This window comes from Psittacula echo, assembly GCF_963264785.1.
Source record: "Psittacula echo genome assembly, chromosome: 5".
NCBI lineage: Eukaryota > Metazoa > Chordata > Aves > Psittaciformes > Psittacidae > Psittacula > Psittacula echo.
In genome coordinates this window covers 81,363,202-81,376,741 of record NC_137739.1, presented here as the reverse complement: position 1 = coordinate 81,376,741, position 13,540 = coordinate 81,363,202, and the positions used below count along the sequence as shown (strand labels likewise).

At 37.6% G+C, this 13,540-nt stretch overlaps 1 protein-coding gene across 1 annotated transcript in view; it reads left to right on the top strand.

Annotated features, from left to right (window-relative positions):
* The window catches only part of STARD9 (StAR related lipid transfer domain containing 9), a gene marked incomplete at its 5' end in the record, with an annotated part of 104,679 nt that overhangs the window by 67,974 nt on the left and 23,165 nt on the right, over positions 1-13,540 (top strand). Inside the window, 5 exons of the mRNA XM_080618790.1 lie at positions 142-193; positions 1,085-1,222; positions 2,033-2,115; positions 3,121-3,224; positions 11,849-12,036. Coding sequence (XP_080474916.1) covers positions 142-193; positions 1,085-1,222; positions 2,033-2,115; positions 3,121-3,224; positions 11,849-12,036 — 565 coding nt within the window. The remainder of the gene's footprint in view (positions 1-141; positions 194-1,084; positions 1,223-2,032; positions 2,116-3,120; positions 3,225-11,848; positions 12,037-13,540) is intronic.

Genomic DNA, 13,540 nt, shown 5'->3' with positions numbered 1-13,540 from the left:
GAGTTCACTCTGAGCAATTCAGTCATTCACAGGTGATCTATTTCATGTATTTGCTAAGATGCTCTACCAAAGCTTTTTTAATTATTATATATAATACACTTTCAGTAACCTACTTTTAAATTAGTTCTTTTCTTATTTTAGGAAGGAACAACCAAAATTGGAAGAAGTGATTCAGACCAAGATCAAGACATTGGTAAGAGAATCGTATTTCAAGTTATTTCATGATATGATCTGGTCAAACCAGGAGGTTTATGTTTGTCATGCGTAATAGCTAAGTAATGTACTGGTTTGTCAGCTTTCTTTGTAGGAGAAGGTGAGTACAAAAGAATAATTGTTCTAAGTTGGCTAAAATCTTTCAGTTAGTTTTTGGTTTTGTTTAAAAGGTAAAAAAGCCAATGGTCTTGTGTGATTTGCGATCTCTTCAAAATTTTCTTCCCACTTGTGAAATGCTACAGTAGAGTTTAGAAATACCTTCATCCAACATGTAGAACTTGTTATGATCTATCCTAAACTGGTGGCACAAGTCATCATGAGACATTAAAAATACTTTTCAACTCTACTTGGGCAGAGTATTTTAGGTATAAAATCCAAATGATTCAGAATATTTTGCATTGCATCTCATTCCTGCTCTTAACTTTAACAAATTACGATAGTTGAAACTTCATACCAAAATAGGAAACTTTGCAGAATCTCAGCTTTGGTTAGCTCTGCTAAGTTTGGTTAAGTTTGATTATTTACTGCCAGTAGGTTAGTAAAATATAAATAATAAATGCCGTAATAGCAATGCGAAAATTCAGCACAACAGAAGAATTTGCACATCAGCTCACAGATCAGAAAGTAGTGTATCATTTTCCAGAATCAGAAATACTCTGAAAGATCAATCTCACTATTTTTGATCAAGTACGTTTTTTCTGTGATATTGGGTAATTGGATAGGAATCAAGACTGTTTAATCTCCTTGTTCTGCACCTCTGAGATACAAAGTGTGTAGTCAGTGTCAAATAGTGTGTGGTACTTCATCCTGAGGAAAAGAGTGCAAACCAACCCAATCAACAGGTGAGGTAAACCAAATCTGTATATGGTAGTTTTGCAGGGACAGTGGATTGAAAGGGATCATTGTATGATAGACAACAACTGTGGGATTGTGACACTGCGACCAGTTCAGGGTGCACACTGCACTGTGAATGGATGTGAAGTCACTGGATCATGTCGTCTGTCACAAGGTAAGGCTTGCTTTTTCTGTAAATGCTGCATTATAATCAACTTACCACTGGAGTTTAGAAACTAGGATTTATGGCACTCATCCAGATCTCCTACTGCTGTCTAGCACCATATGCTTTGATCCATGGCTAGAACTTCTAGACTGGGACAAATAAATTAAGTATCCCACAGAAAGTAAAATGAAGGCATAGGTGACAATATTAAGACCCCTTGGTAGCAGTAGTCTGTAGCTTTCTGAAAAGCAAAGACCTGTAGTCAAAGGTGCTGGTATGGCAAGCAGTAGAGACTGGCTCAAAGCCAGCTGACCACTGGTGGGGTTTTTGACAACATGTAATATCGTTGAAATCACCTTCAACTTTTTCAGAGTGTATTTAGGTGGAGGGTACTAGCCACAGAGTCATAGGCTATGGTGAATGAGCTCAGATGAAATGGATCAGGCTCCCATACTTTCAGGTTGTTTAAAAGAAAATAGAAAATATATCCAGTTTCTGGGAACTTGCATGATCTGGATTCTTAAAAAGACAGTGTACAAACAAGTTTCCAGCAGTGGGCTGATTATGTTTTTGATATGAAGTCATGCCAGTCTTTAATATGAACAGGGAATTTACTGTTATGTTGAGTTTGCAGAGATCTCCAACATAAGTTTGCTTGGATGCTGTTTACAGAACAACTCTGCTGTTCCGTACTGGCAATTTCTGTAGTGTCTGTATGTGCTATAATCTGTATACTGGAGTTAAGAAACTGCTGACATCCTAGGGACCAATGTCTGATGAGTTATGTCCCCAGAGTTTTCTAATTACTGTTTTTCACAGGGGCCCTTGTTGTCCTTGGCAAGTCTCATAAGTTCAGATTCAATCACCCAGCAGAAGCTGCTATCTTAAGACAAAGAAGATCAGTAAGTTCTAAACCTGCATTTTTCTCTCCTAATTCTTCCTTGTCTTTCCTGGTTATTTTCCCTCTTAAAAGCAAGCGTGATGCAGGTAATATTTCTTCTCATCATTGTATTCACTTGCTTCATTTCCTCCACTTAATGGTCCGTAATGATACTAAACCTTTTGTGAGAGGACCCTAGTGCTTCTTTCAGATGTGCTTAGCAAAAGATGATGCAGATCCCTTGAATAATTTAGTGTTTCTTATTTCTAGTCGTGACTACAGAAAGTCATTGAAACAGACAGGCAGAATGACGCAGTGAAAAGACCAATTAAGAATCTTTCTACATTTGATAATTTTCTGAGTTTTCTTCTATCTCTGTCATTTCACCATCCTGGATGGCATATACTAGAAGTAAAGGAAAATATATGGGATTAAGCGCTGGAGTATTGTTAACTCTAAAAGCACTTAATTGTTACATGCTTCAGAAATAGATAAAAGTATTTCTGGATATGATAATCTCAGGAGCTCACTGCTACAAGATATAATTTGGTCAGCTAGTTCAATATGTTTTTGTAATTAAAAAATTAGATAATTCTTAAAATGAGTGGCATATGTAACTAAAAAAGATAACTTAATGAATTTAAGTTTTCTGGTTTAGGACATAACCATACTGCTAACCTCTATTAGTAAGAATATACCTTTTAAAATTGACTTTCATATAGTAACATTTTACACTTTCTGATCCACTGTCCTTTTGTACTCACTTCTGTAATTAAGGAGCTTAACTTTCATTTATTTTGACTCTTAATTTCTTAATTAATGCAGCATGCGGTACATTAAAACAGAGCTACAAGAAGAGGTGTACTCAGTAACAAATACTAAGCAGAAGTGTGAGATTATAAACTCACATGGGAGGTATTATGCAGCATTGCACGCAGTAGTTGGCAGCAGCGGTATTAATGATAACTTGGACGTTTCTGGCTTGCTGTGATATTTTTTCTTCCTGTTCTTATGTTGTGCGTTGTAGATTAATGAAACCCCACCCATTCTGAGTTGTGGAGCTTTGGACTGGCTCAACTTGGACGGAAGTTGCACACATTCTCCTCACTATGTCCTTTCTTCTCTTGACAAGTAAGTTTAAAACAAACCGACAAATAGTTTCTCATGTGGGATGAAAATGAATATGTCTGAAACCAGGGCTTGGTCCAGAAAAAACTACGTTGTATATAGAATAGGTCCCATCATGTTTTCAAGTGATCAAATACAAGTATCAGTGCCGTACTTCTGATCAAGTGGATTGCCTCCTACCTTGGGTAGTGTGTTTCTGTGTGTCCTCTTTAATGTATCGAATCTCTGCATTTGTTTTTCATTTGCTCCAGTGATACCTTTCGATACAAAATGATTTCTTTTCATTTGGTGTCATTACTGAGGCACAATTTACCCATCACTGCTGTTGCTTTCTTTGTAAAAATTATGAAAAATTTAAAAATAAGAGTTTTTCTAATGACCTTCAGAAGCAGATATCAGGTTGTTCTTTATATGTGTGTAAACATCAGAGGTGAAGCTTTTGTCATGGTACTTTATTGATGTTCCTGGAAAAACCTGCAGAAATCCCAAACCATTGTGAACGGTATAGCACAGAACTGCATTTGGTATTCCCATTTTCAACCTGACAAAGCAGCAGAATGCTTCTGTTTTTTTCAGACCGTGTTCAGAGAGTAGATTTTTTGGTGTTGATCTGTTTTTTAATCACTTGGACAGGACTGTGCATATTGCATTACTTAACATTATTGAATTGAATTAACATAATTGAAACACATTACCTAGTGTTTCAAATGGTAACTTCAGTGAAAATGAAAACCATTTATGGTATTACATTCACTTGATTTTTATCAATGTCCATCTCTCAAAAGAATAAGCTATAAACTGTATCTAACATTAGATGTGTCTCACCTTACATAATCCAGTGGTCTTCTGTTTATTCCTCTTGAATAGTTTTTTTGGCAAAGGTAAACTTAGTTGATCTACTCAGCCTTCCTTTATAGTAACCAATAAACCTGTGTTTCTGTTAAGACAAGTAGTTGTCTCATGGAGGGGGTTATGACTGAGACATCTAGCTTAAGATTTATGAGAATAAAATTATATATATGGTCTCTCAAATGTCCAGCTTTCATGAAGAAAAGTCAATGTCAAGTGCGGAAAGGTGTGTTTCAGGTACTTCGCAAACAGTAATACAGGACGAAGTGGACTACAGGCAGTGCTTATTTGCTCATCAATAAAGAGGTCACTTAGTGCAGTCCCTGTGTTTTTGGGAAAGAGATACTTAGAGGAAAATATAAGAACAAGGCAAGCTCTGTGCGTGTGGGTGTGTCCTTTTCTCTCCCCCCTCTCACTTAATAGTTCTTGATGCTCTCCCAGCTGCTAGCAATCTGCATCTTGGAATCTTCCTCTTAAAAATTACAGTAACATCTCTGTGTATAACAGGCTTCAGTGAGTTTTTCTTGCCTTCTTTTTAAACATCTTTCTGATGTTGTATTTTTATTTTTACGGTCAAAAATTTAGAAGCTGTAAAGAAAACAAATGCTCTCCAGAACTAAGATAAGAATATTGATGTGTCTATATCATGCTGAATTTTTTGACCCCAGCTTTGTCTTTCTCCTGTGCTACACTGATTTACTCCAGAGGAGATGCAAACTAGGCTTCAAGCTTTAATTTTATTTTTATCATATTGAAGCAAGAATCTGTACATGCAACTGAGTTATAGGCAAGTCTCTGCAACAGTATTATTTGTTTAGACTTGAATTTGTGCAAATGGTTTGTACCTTTGTTGCATGTGTAGCCGTAATTCTAAAGCCATGTCTATACAGGGGTTTATGCTGAAGCTGCCATCAATTTACAATATGTAAGAACCCTAATATATATTAAATTCTTTGTCAGTAGTAGGCAGTGTGAATCAGTATATTGAAAATTCCATGGATAAATTGGATTCTCTTCTGGTGGGAAAAAATGGCTTTATGGAAGAGTCTGAAAAGAAGTCCTAGCATAAAATATCATTCATTCACTCCAAGAAGCATAGCAGTCATACAAAAACGATTCAGAAATTATTGGGTTTTCATGGGTTTAATTACTTTCTAATCAGGAACTGATGGTACCTTGCTTTCTTCTGAATTTATTATTTTTGAACATATGGACATATATATTATGGTAATAATTACTTACAGTCATATCTCCCATGCTGTCAGTATGATGACATTTTTCTCATCTGCATTTCATGGGTTGAATTATCAGTTCAACCTCTGTTTTTATGTTGGAATATTTTGAAAAATGAGAGAGAAAACAAAATTCTACCATTGCATCCAAGTATTATAACTTTAGGCTTGAAATGGGTGTGATTTGTTGAACTCTTACTTGGCTGCTTGCTCATATACCCTACTCAGAAGAGCCCCAGCACTTCAGACTTCTGATATGTGTTGCCAGCCAGCAAACACACAGAAGGCTTGTGGCTGGCATCAATCATCATATGACAGTGTTACCACAAACAAGCAGGTAACTAAGTTCTTGCTCCTTTTATTGCCTTAATATGGTACTGCACATAAATATAAACCCTGATTTTGTTCTCTTACTGGTTTGGAAAAAACCCTAAACCACAGGAGTTCCGTTAGAGTCCTGTGGTATAGCAATACACTGAATTAATTTTATGTGCTTGGAACATGTTTAAGCTCTCTTTCCTTGAAAATACCAACATTGTTAAACAGGAAAGAAAGAAGTCTTATAAGAATGTGTGAAATTCTGCTGAACAGGGAAGAAAACAGTGTCCATAGATATGGCATCTGATGCTGGAGAACACAACACAATCATCATTCTAATGTACTATAGATATCATGTCCAGCTAATATTTGTAAAACTAATGCTCTGAATTCTTACTAACAGCTTTCATTTGAGAATTTTGAAGTGCTCTATAAATATAATTTAATCTTTTGCATCTCTTAAAAGATCTCTTGAATATTTGATTTCACAGAGAAATGCACTGTGTCACTTACAGCAACTTTACAACTTAGCAGCAGAATTATGTATGGTGGGTTAGCAAGGGAATTGACAGATTCTATGTATAACTGCAATGAGAAGGGGAAAACCTGTGACAGATTGTAGTTCCAGCTGAACTGGCATTTAGCAAGGCAGCAGTGACCTTTACTGGAGTGTGTGGCTGTGTCTTGTCCCTGTGACTCCTTGCCAAAAAGAGGTCTGGTTTAGAAGTGTGTTTGAAGGGTTGCCTTAGATAAGTCATTGCCTGATTGTTATTTTGGGGACGTAGGCAAAGAAAAAGAGGTGTTGCACGCAAAGGCTAAAAAAAACCAAACCCACAATATTAAAAAACGCACAGGTGTACTTTTTCTCTAAGCAAACCAGCTAATCGGAAAGGCAAATTATACTTCACCTGATGGTGACTTCCGTGAAGGGGATTACTCTGTGTGTACATTTCTGAAGGTCCCTTATTTCTAAAGGTTTCTGACTCTGCTGGCTGTGGGAACTGATTTCTGGTTCCTACCTCCTGCCTGGCACCCCCCCAGCTTTTGCTTTGAATAATGTGAGTGGCCTTGCTTCAGGAAGCTGGAGGAGGTGATAATCAAGGTCTTCATATCTCCTTTATCATTCTTCCCTTTGCTTTAGGAAGGAGGAGGGAGAGGTTTCAGCCTCTGTGCTAGGCAGAAGCAAATGTACAATCCCGTGCAGCTGCGTGTGATGCTCTGAGGCCCTGTGGGAAGGGCTTGGATTGGACACGGGTGGAGGGGGAGGATGGTGCAGGTGTAGATGTGTTATCAGTGGATAGCCTTGCAACCCTGACTTGGGGTTGCTCTCAGTGCTGGGATTTGCAAGGGTGCAAAATGCTTTGCCAACATCTTTTTTTTCTGCTTTGTTATTAACTCTTCTTCCCCTGGAAAAAATCATTTGTAAAAGAGAAATGGGACTTGAATACTAGGCAAGGAGAAGGATAGGGATGCTGACTTGACTGGTACTTTCTTTGGCAAAATTGACAAATTGCAGCTTTTGCCAACAGAGGTTATTTTCACTTGAGTGAAGTGAATTTGAGCCTTAAGACTTTGTTGCAGCAGGCATTCAGCCTCACCACAGAGCTATTGCTGCCATAGTTACTGAAAACTGCATTATGCTGTAGCAGCCGCCAGCCTCTGCATCAGCAGAAGTGTTTGGGGAAGAGGGGAGGAGAATTGCACAATAGAATTCCGGAGAGCTGACAACAACACAGGCTGGGAAAAAAATGTGGATTTACAGATGGCTCATTTAGCGTGCATCATGCAAACTTTGTGGAGAAAAAGATGAGATGGAAAAGCAATCTAGCAGCACTGGTATATATGAGAATTTTCTCAGTAATTTGTGGTTATCTTTAAGTTAAGGTTTGTAGGTTTCTGTTGCTGTGATTTTACTTGCTGTTTTTAATTGTTTGCTTGGAGGAGGGGTAACTGTTGACACTTCTTGCTCCATTTGGTACACCTAGAAATCTGCATGCTTTTATGAAATTCTATGAAGTGTTTGTTTTGGTTTGTTTTTTTTTTAATATGCTGTATGCAGAGTATGCCGGTCCCTTGAAACCAAGATTTTATGTATGTCTCGATACCTACAGAAATGAAGCTGTTTGTCTTATGTTTGTCCTGAGGTTATATTATTCCCTGCTAGAACTGGGCTGAATGTGGATTGCTTATGTGGGAAGGCAGGAATACAAGCAATAGCAGAAATTAGTCTGTGCTTGATTCCTGTGTCTCGTAGTATTCCTGTATTTCAAGTCTAAATTTAACAGTATTTCTGATTTAAAGTGTTTTAGATTAAAGAAATGAGTCATCTCATGTACCTAGTACAGAATAAGGCTAAATTCTTAGGTTAACTGCATTGATATTTATTTTGAGTTTGATCATTCAAACATGCATTCTAAAAGCTGATTGTTTGAATTATCTGTCAGGTAATTAAGTTATGAAGTGTGTGGGAATCTGTTATTTCCTTTCTGGGCCACTGTCACCTCATTTTTGTTTTTTAGTTTGTTTTTTGTGTTATTTCCACAAACCAGCAAGAGTGTGTCGACATGACGTAGCATGTTTGAAGGTAGAAAGAGAGTATTCCTACTTCATGTTCTTGGTTTCAGCTCTGACAGACAGATCTGTATGCGAAACCCAAACCAGCCAGTAATTTTGCTCTCACAGTCACTAGTCTCACGGTCAGAGGAAAAACATCTTCTGGCATACCTGTGTTATGTAAGTGGCTTTGCTTGAATTTTCATTATCTTTCTGTTCTGCTTGAGAAAGCCATCTTTAAGAAGCAACTTCTTTAAAAGGTGTTTAATGTTCCATCTCTGTAATTCAGATCTGCCTTTACTGCCCTGCCTGGTTTTTGGGTTGTACTATTAAAAATTAGGAGATGAAGCAGAGAGGCAGTGAAATAGCAGCAAAACTGCAGTTTATATACCTTCAGCAACAGTATTTTATTAAAGAAACCTTAACCTTAGAGGGAGAGAATTGTACCAAATAGGTGTATCACCAGAACAAAAGCAGTTTCTGTGCTGAGTTTGTTTTTTCAACGCTTTGAGTGAAGTATGACTCTTTACCCTGCCTTTTTGGGGTGTAGTCGTAGTATGGAGCTGTGATTAATAACATCAGTTTGGACTGCATCGTATACTGCTCTGTGTGCGAACACACATGCCTTTTGGAAATGATCTTACAGTTTCATGTTAGTTCAGCAAAAGCCATTACCACACACATGAGGGAATACCCTAGTGCTGCTGAGAACAGCAAACACCACGCTTCCATCTGCATTGTTTGCCTTGCTTATTCTCTGATACTTTATTATATGGGAGAGGTTGAGTTGGCATCTGTATGGTTGCAAAGTATGGAAAGAACTTGTGACCTTCTCCCAGCTGTAAACAGATGCTACCTAAGCACCTCCGCAAGCATGGTGAGGTCTTTGGGTTGAAATGCAACACTGAGTTGTTTCATAAACTTAAATGTTTTGGATTTCAATTTGTAAACAGTTTGAACTCTGATAGGTTGATTTTATGAAAATGATGGCTGAGAGATGTAAGTCATGATTAGGAAGAATATGAGACATTTTATAAGAGGAATTTTATCTTATTTTAGTAAAGAGTTGCAGAATGGGAATTCTTTGTCTTGTTTTACTCTCGTGCTTTGCTTTTCAGCCTCATTGGCAATGATTTACTTAATTTCCTCCACCTCATACAGAATGGTGCTAATAATGATAAATGGATGCAATCAGCTTTTCTTATACTTGACTTTCTGGTATTTGATAATGTTAATGGATCCTCATCATTCCTTTCAGATTAATGTACTTTGCTTCTTTCTCTCATGTTTCGAACTAAGTGACTTGTCCAAGGTAATGCAATTGTCCAGTAACAAATTTGGCTCACATTTTTCAACTTTCATACCACCGCAGCAATCAAAGCTTTCACATGTCTGTTAGCAAAACAGGTTAAAGACTACCCCATCATCAAAGTGTGCACAGAGACTTAACAATTACAGCTGCTGTTAAGGTTTATTAGTTTTAACGTATCAGCAAGAAGAGGCCTCAGCTGACAGAAAGGCTCTGTTAAGTTTAGTGCATGGGCACCCAGAGGCAGTGCTTGCCTCGAAGACCTTGCAGCCTAAGCATGTATGAAAGCACAGAGGTGATATAACTGCGGCAAAATCAGAGACGTTTTGTCTCTTGGATCCGTACTTTAATCTCCAGGTTAAATGGCTGCTCCGTTACACTTCCCTTGGAGAATATGGAAGATAACATGGAAGGCACATTCAGGAAAAGCCTCCACTAAAGTTGTCATTGAAACCATGGAAGCTTTTCCTAAACAGGATCCTCCAGGTTTAATACTATGTTGGAAAAGTGATTTTTCTTTAGTTAACTTTAGTAAGCTTTAACCTCTGAGTTTGTCCCCTAGTAGCTGGTAGCGTTACAAATACCTGAACAGCTGGAGATTTGTAATGGCCATACAAGCATTTCAGTGCTGCAGTGAAAGGTCATTTCAAACTTACTTCAGCTGAATAAGAAATGAAGCATCCAGCTCCTATTTCCTGTGGATCAATTAAAGTTTATCTGAGAGGAAAAAATGACAAATCACAGAATGCTGGCATCTTTGTAGTCAAGCCAAGGACAAATGGTTCTTGGAGCTGCTTATTCTTTTTAATTTGTTCTTGTGAACCCCAAACAGACACAAACCATTTAGCAGATGACAATAGCTAAGTTTGTACTCTGACTGTTTGCGCCATGCCAGACAATTGAACAGATGTTCCTTTTCAGTTATTCTCACCAGCATTACATTTACATAAACATTAAATGGTGTTTTCCTCAGGTGAACGGAAGAGTCACAGTAATATTGTAAATTATTTATAATCTTAAGGTGTTAATGTAGTGAGGCTTTCCCACTGCTTCTGAAGCAAGTGAAATGTATGTTCCATGTAAAGGTGCTCCAGAAGATATGTAGACTTCAGCTGCTTATTTCATCTGTTTTGTCTGCTAATCTAGCACATAGAATCAAAGTTGTTGCTGTGGAAATGGTTGCTTTGAACACATGCTTATGGTTCTAAATAGAGATGTCAAATTAATTCCTATGTAGCAAAGGTCAAATGCTCTTTCCATGCAGGTGACCTTGTCTGGGTAATGATTTTACAAACAATATGATGTTTCCAAACAGGATTTCCCTTCAAAATTATGGTTTTGTTTCTTTTGACCTTCAGGGTCTTTTTAGCATTTTGGCACCTCTGCTCTCTTTAAAAGTATAATAAATACATCATTATAATAAGTATATTCATTAGTAAAAATATATGTCATTTTTCTTCAAGGTTTAAAAATTTAATTTTCTGAGATTACATATAATGTGGTGTTTAGATACAAAATAACAGGCAAAGATCATAGATCACCTTTAGAAATCAAATAACTTTAAGAATTTCTGATGATAATGTGTGGACAGGTAGGATATAGATTCCTTTCAGACGGTTAATGTATTTTGAATATTATCATGGATTATGGTACGAATAGATACTGTTTTCATTGTTACTCTGTGTGTGTACGTGTGTGTGTAAAATTTTGGCATACAGTCAGGAATCAAACCTCTTGGAGGGGAGGTAAGGCAGTTTTTCACAGGTTAGTCACTTATCACAATTCTGCTCCAAATATAGAATCAGTAACCTCATATAGTTGCTGCATCCAACAGAGAATGGTGTGATCAGGTTCTTTCCTTGATACTGCCAGACAGTGTAATCTGAACAATGCATGTAACCCTTTCTAGGCTGGGGATTTTTGATCTGGAAACAGAGAATATTTGTCATTTCTGTAAAGCACTTTGAAGTACTTGGATAATAAATATCCTGTAGAGTGGTTATCACATTTTATAACACATTAACAGCCTTCCTCCCCCCAAAAAGAAAATTTCTCTTTTCAAAATCAAAAGTAAAATGAAAAGTGACAATATCTTTTAAATTCTTTTTGCTATTATCTTCTGGTGATGGAATTTTCTGCGTCACCACAAGAGCTTTCATGTTTGCTGACATTAATGACACACGATTGTAGCTGCTGTGACGTATATACACAGCTACTTTGCCATCTCGAGTGTTTTTCATACTGCACCCTTATTGAACAGAACAATATCATGCATGTTGTCTGTCTTTAGTAAGGTGATTTGTTTTATTACAATAGTTTTGTATATGTTTCTGGTTTAAATTCACCATCAACATTTCTTCCAACAGAGAAATAGATGCTGTGCATGAAGAATACAAGCAGAAACTGAGAGACCAGGAAGCTTTCCACAGAAAACAAATTCAACGACAGCAGCTCTATGTTGAGGATTTGAAGCAGCAGATCCTGAGAGGACAGATCAAAGCAGAGCGGGAACTAGAAAATGACCAAGCACTAATCAACCAGCAGATCCAAGAAAGTGGGTACCTGCCTCTTCCTCTCTATTCCTTCCATTCGTTACTGAATTTTTTCATCCTCTTGATGTTTTTGTCCTAGTTATGCCTTATATCATGGGTAGAACTTTATTGTGGCTTATTAGTAGTTTTCTAATTGCCTTTCCCTTGAGAACAGTTATTAAGCTTTGATTAACAGGACTAAAGGGTCTCCTTTGCATTGTACCAGCAGCACTGTTTAATTAGCTCTGCAGGTCACTGCTGGGGGTGCTGGCACGAGCATGCTACTCCCCTGTGGTTCCCTGTTCTGCCTCCCTGCAGCTTTGCTCTGTTCGTTATCTGTAGTGCAACTCTGCCATATAGACCAAGTCTGCTATTGTGATTTAAGTTTTTCTTGTAATATACCTGTGCTTCATCCAATGAGTTGCTCTGGCATATTGAACTTGAGAGGACTGTGGTAATTCCAACCATTAGGTTTCAGGGAAAACTGCTCTAACAACAAGATGATAGGAACCAAGCAGCATTTCCAAGACAGCGACGTGCTGGTTGAGGTACTTTCTTTACATATTTCATTGAGGATGTCACCAGTAACAATATAGACCATTTACACATCCTTTAATTAATTTCTCTCAGGAATAGAGTGATGCATAAACCATGGCTCAGACTGAATTTTCTGTGGCTGCTCTGTGAGTTTTAAACAAGGAAAACAAACAAAACATATCTGAGAAATGGGTGGGATACTGAAGCTGAGAGCTAACATCCCAGCCCCAGTTAAAGGAAGGAGAGGTTCACTGGCTTTTATGTATTTCCAAACACCCCCGAAGTTTACAGTATGAAGAAAACTGTATGAAAACATTCTGTGGTAGACATAGAAACAAGTGTGACAAATCAAGGTCAAAAATAAGGTGCAAGTTTTATACCCCAAAAATGATCAATCAGTTGTATCACATTCACCACAGCTGAATTTGTTTTAACGAAAACTGGATTTTTAAAAAGAGAGGCATGCTTTGGTTCAAACAGGAGTTATTGCAAGGAAGTACTACAGTGCTATGCAAGAGTACTAAAGATCGGTGATCAGATTTTGAATGGCAAATAGCTATGTCAGAAGGTTAAGATACAGCATATTCAGAGAGGTGGTTTTTAGTGTCAGTGGCTCCTGGCCCCCAGAGATGCTGCTTTGCTTTCTGGTGGGTATATTCAGCAAGAAGTCTTGGTGAGGTTGGACTGCCTCTTAATGGGTTTATAGTCTAATTTGAGAACATTTTAAACCTTGAGATGTTTTTGACCACTGAAATTGGGTGGTTATAATGTTCTCTAGTTTGTCTCTTAATGAATGATTTGATCCAAGTTTCTTGATAAGCGAAGTATGCCTATTGCAAGGGCACCATTCCCGCTTGACAAAACCTGGTATTGGTTTTTGGAAGAAGAAAACTGTAAATTTTTGGAGACTTCTTACACCCAAACTTCTGCAGTCTGCTATCTTTTTATTATGCCAGCCATAATGAAGAGATTAAGAGGAAGTTGTGGTGA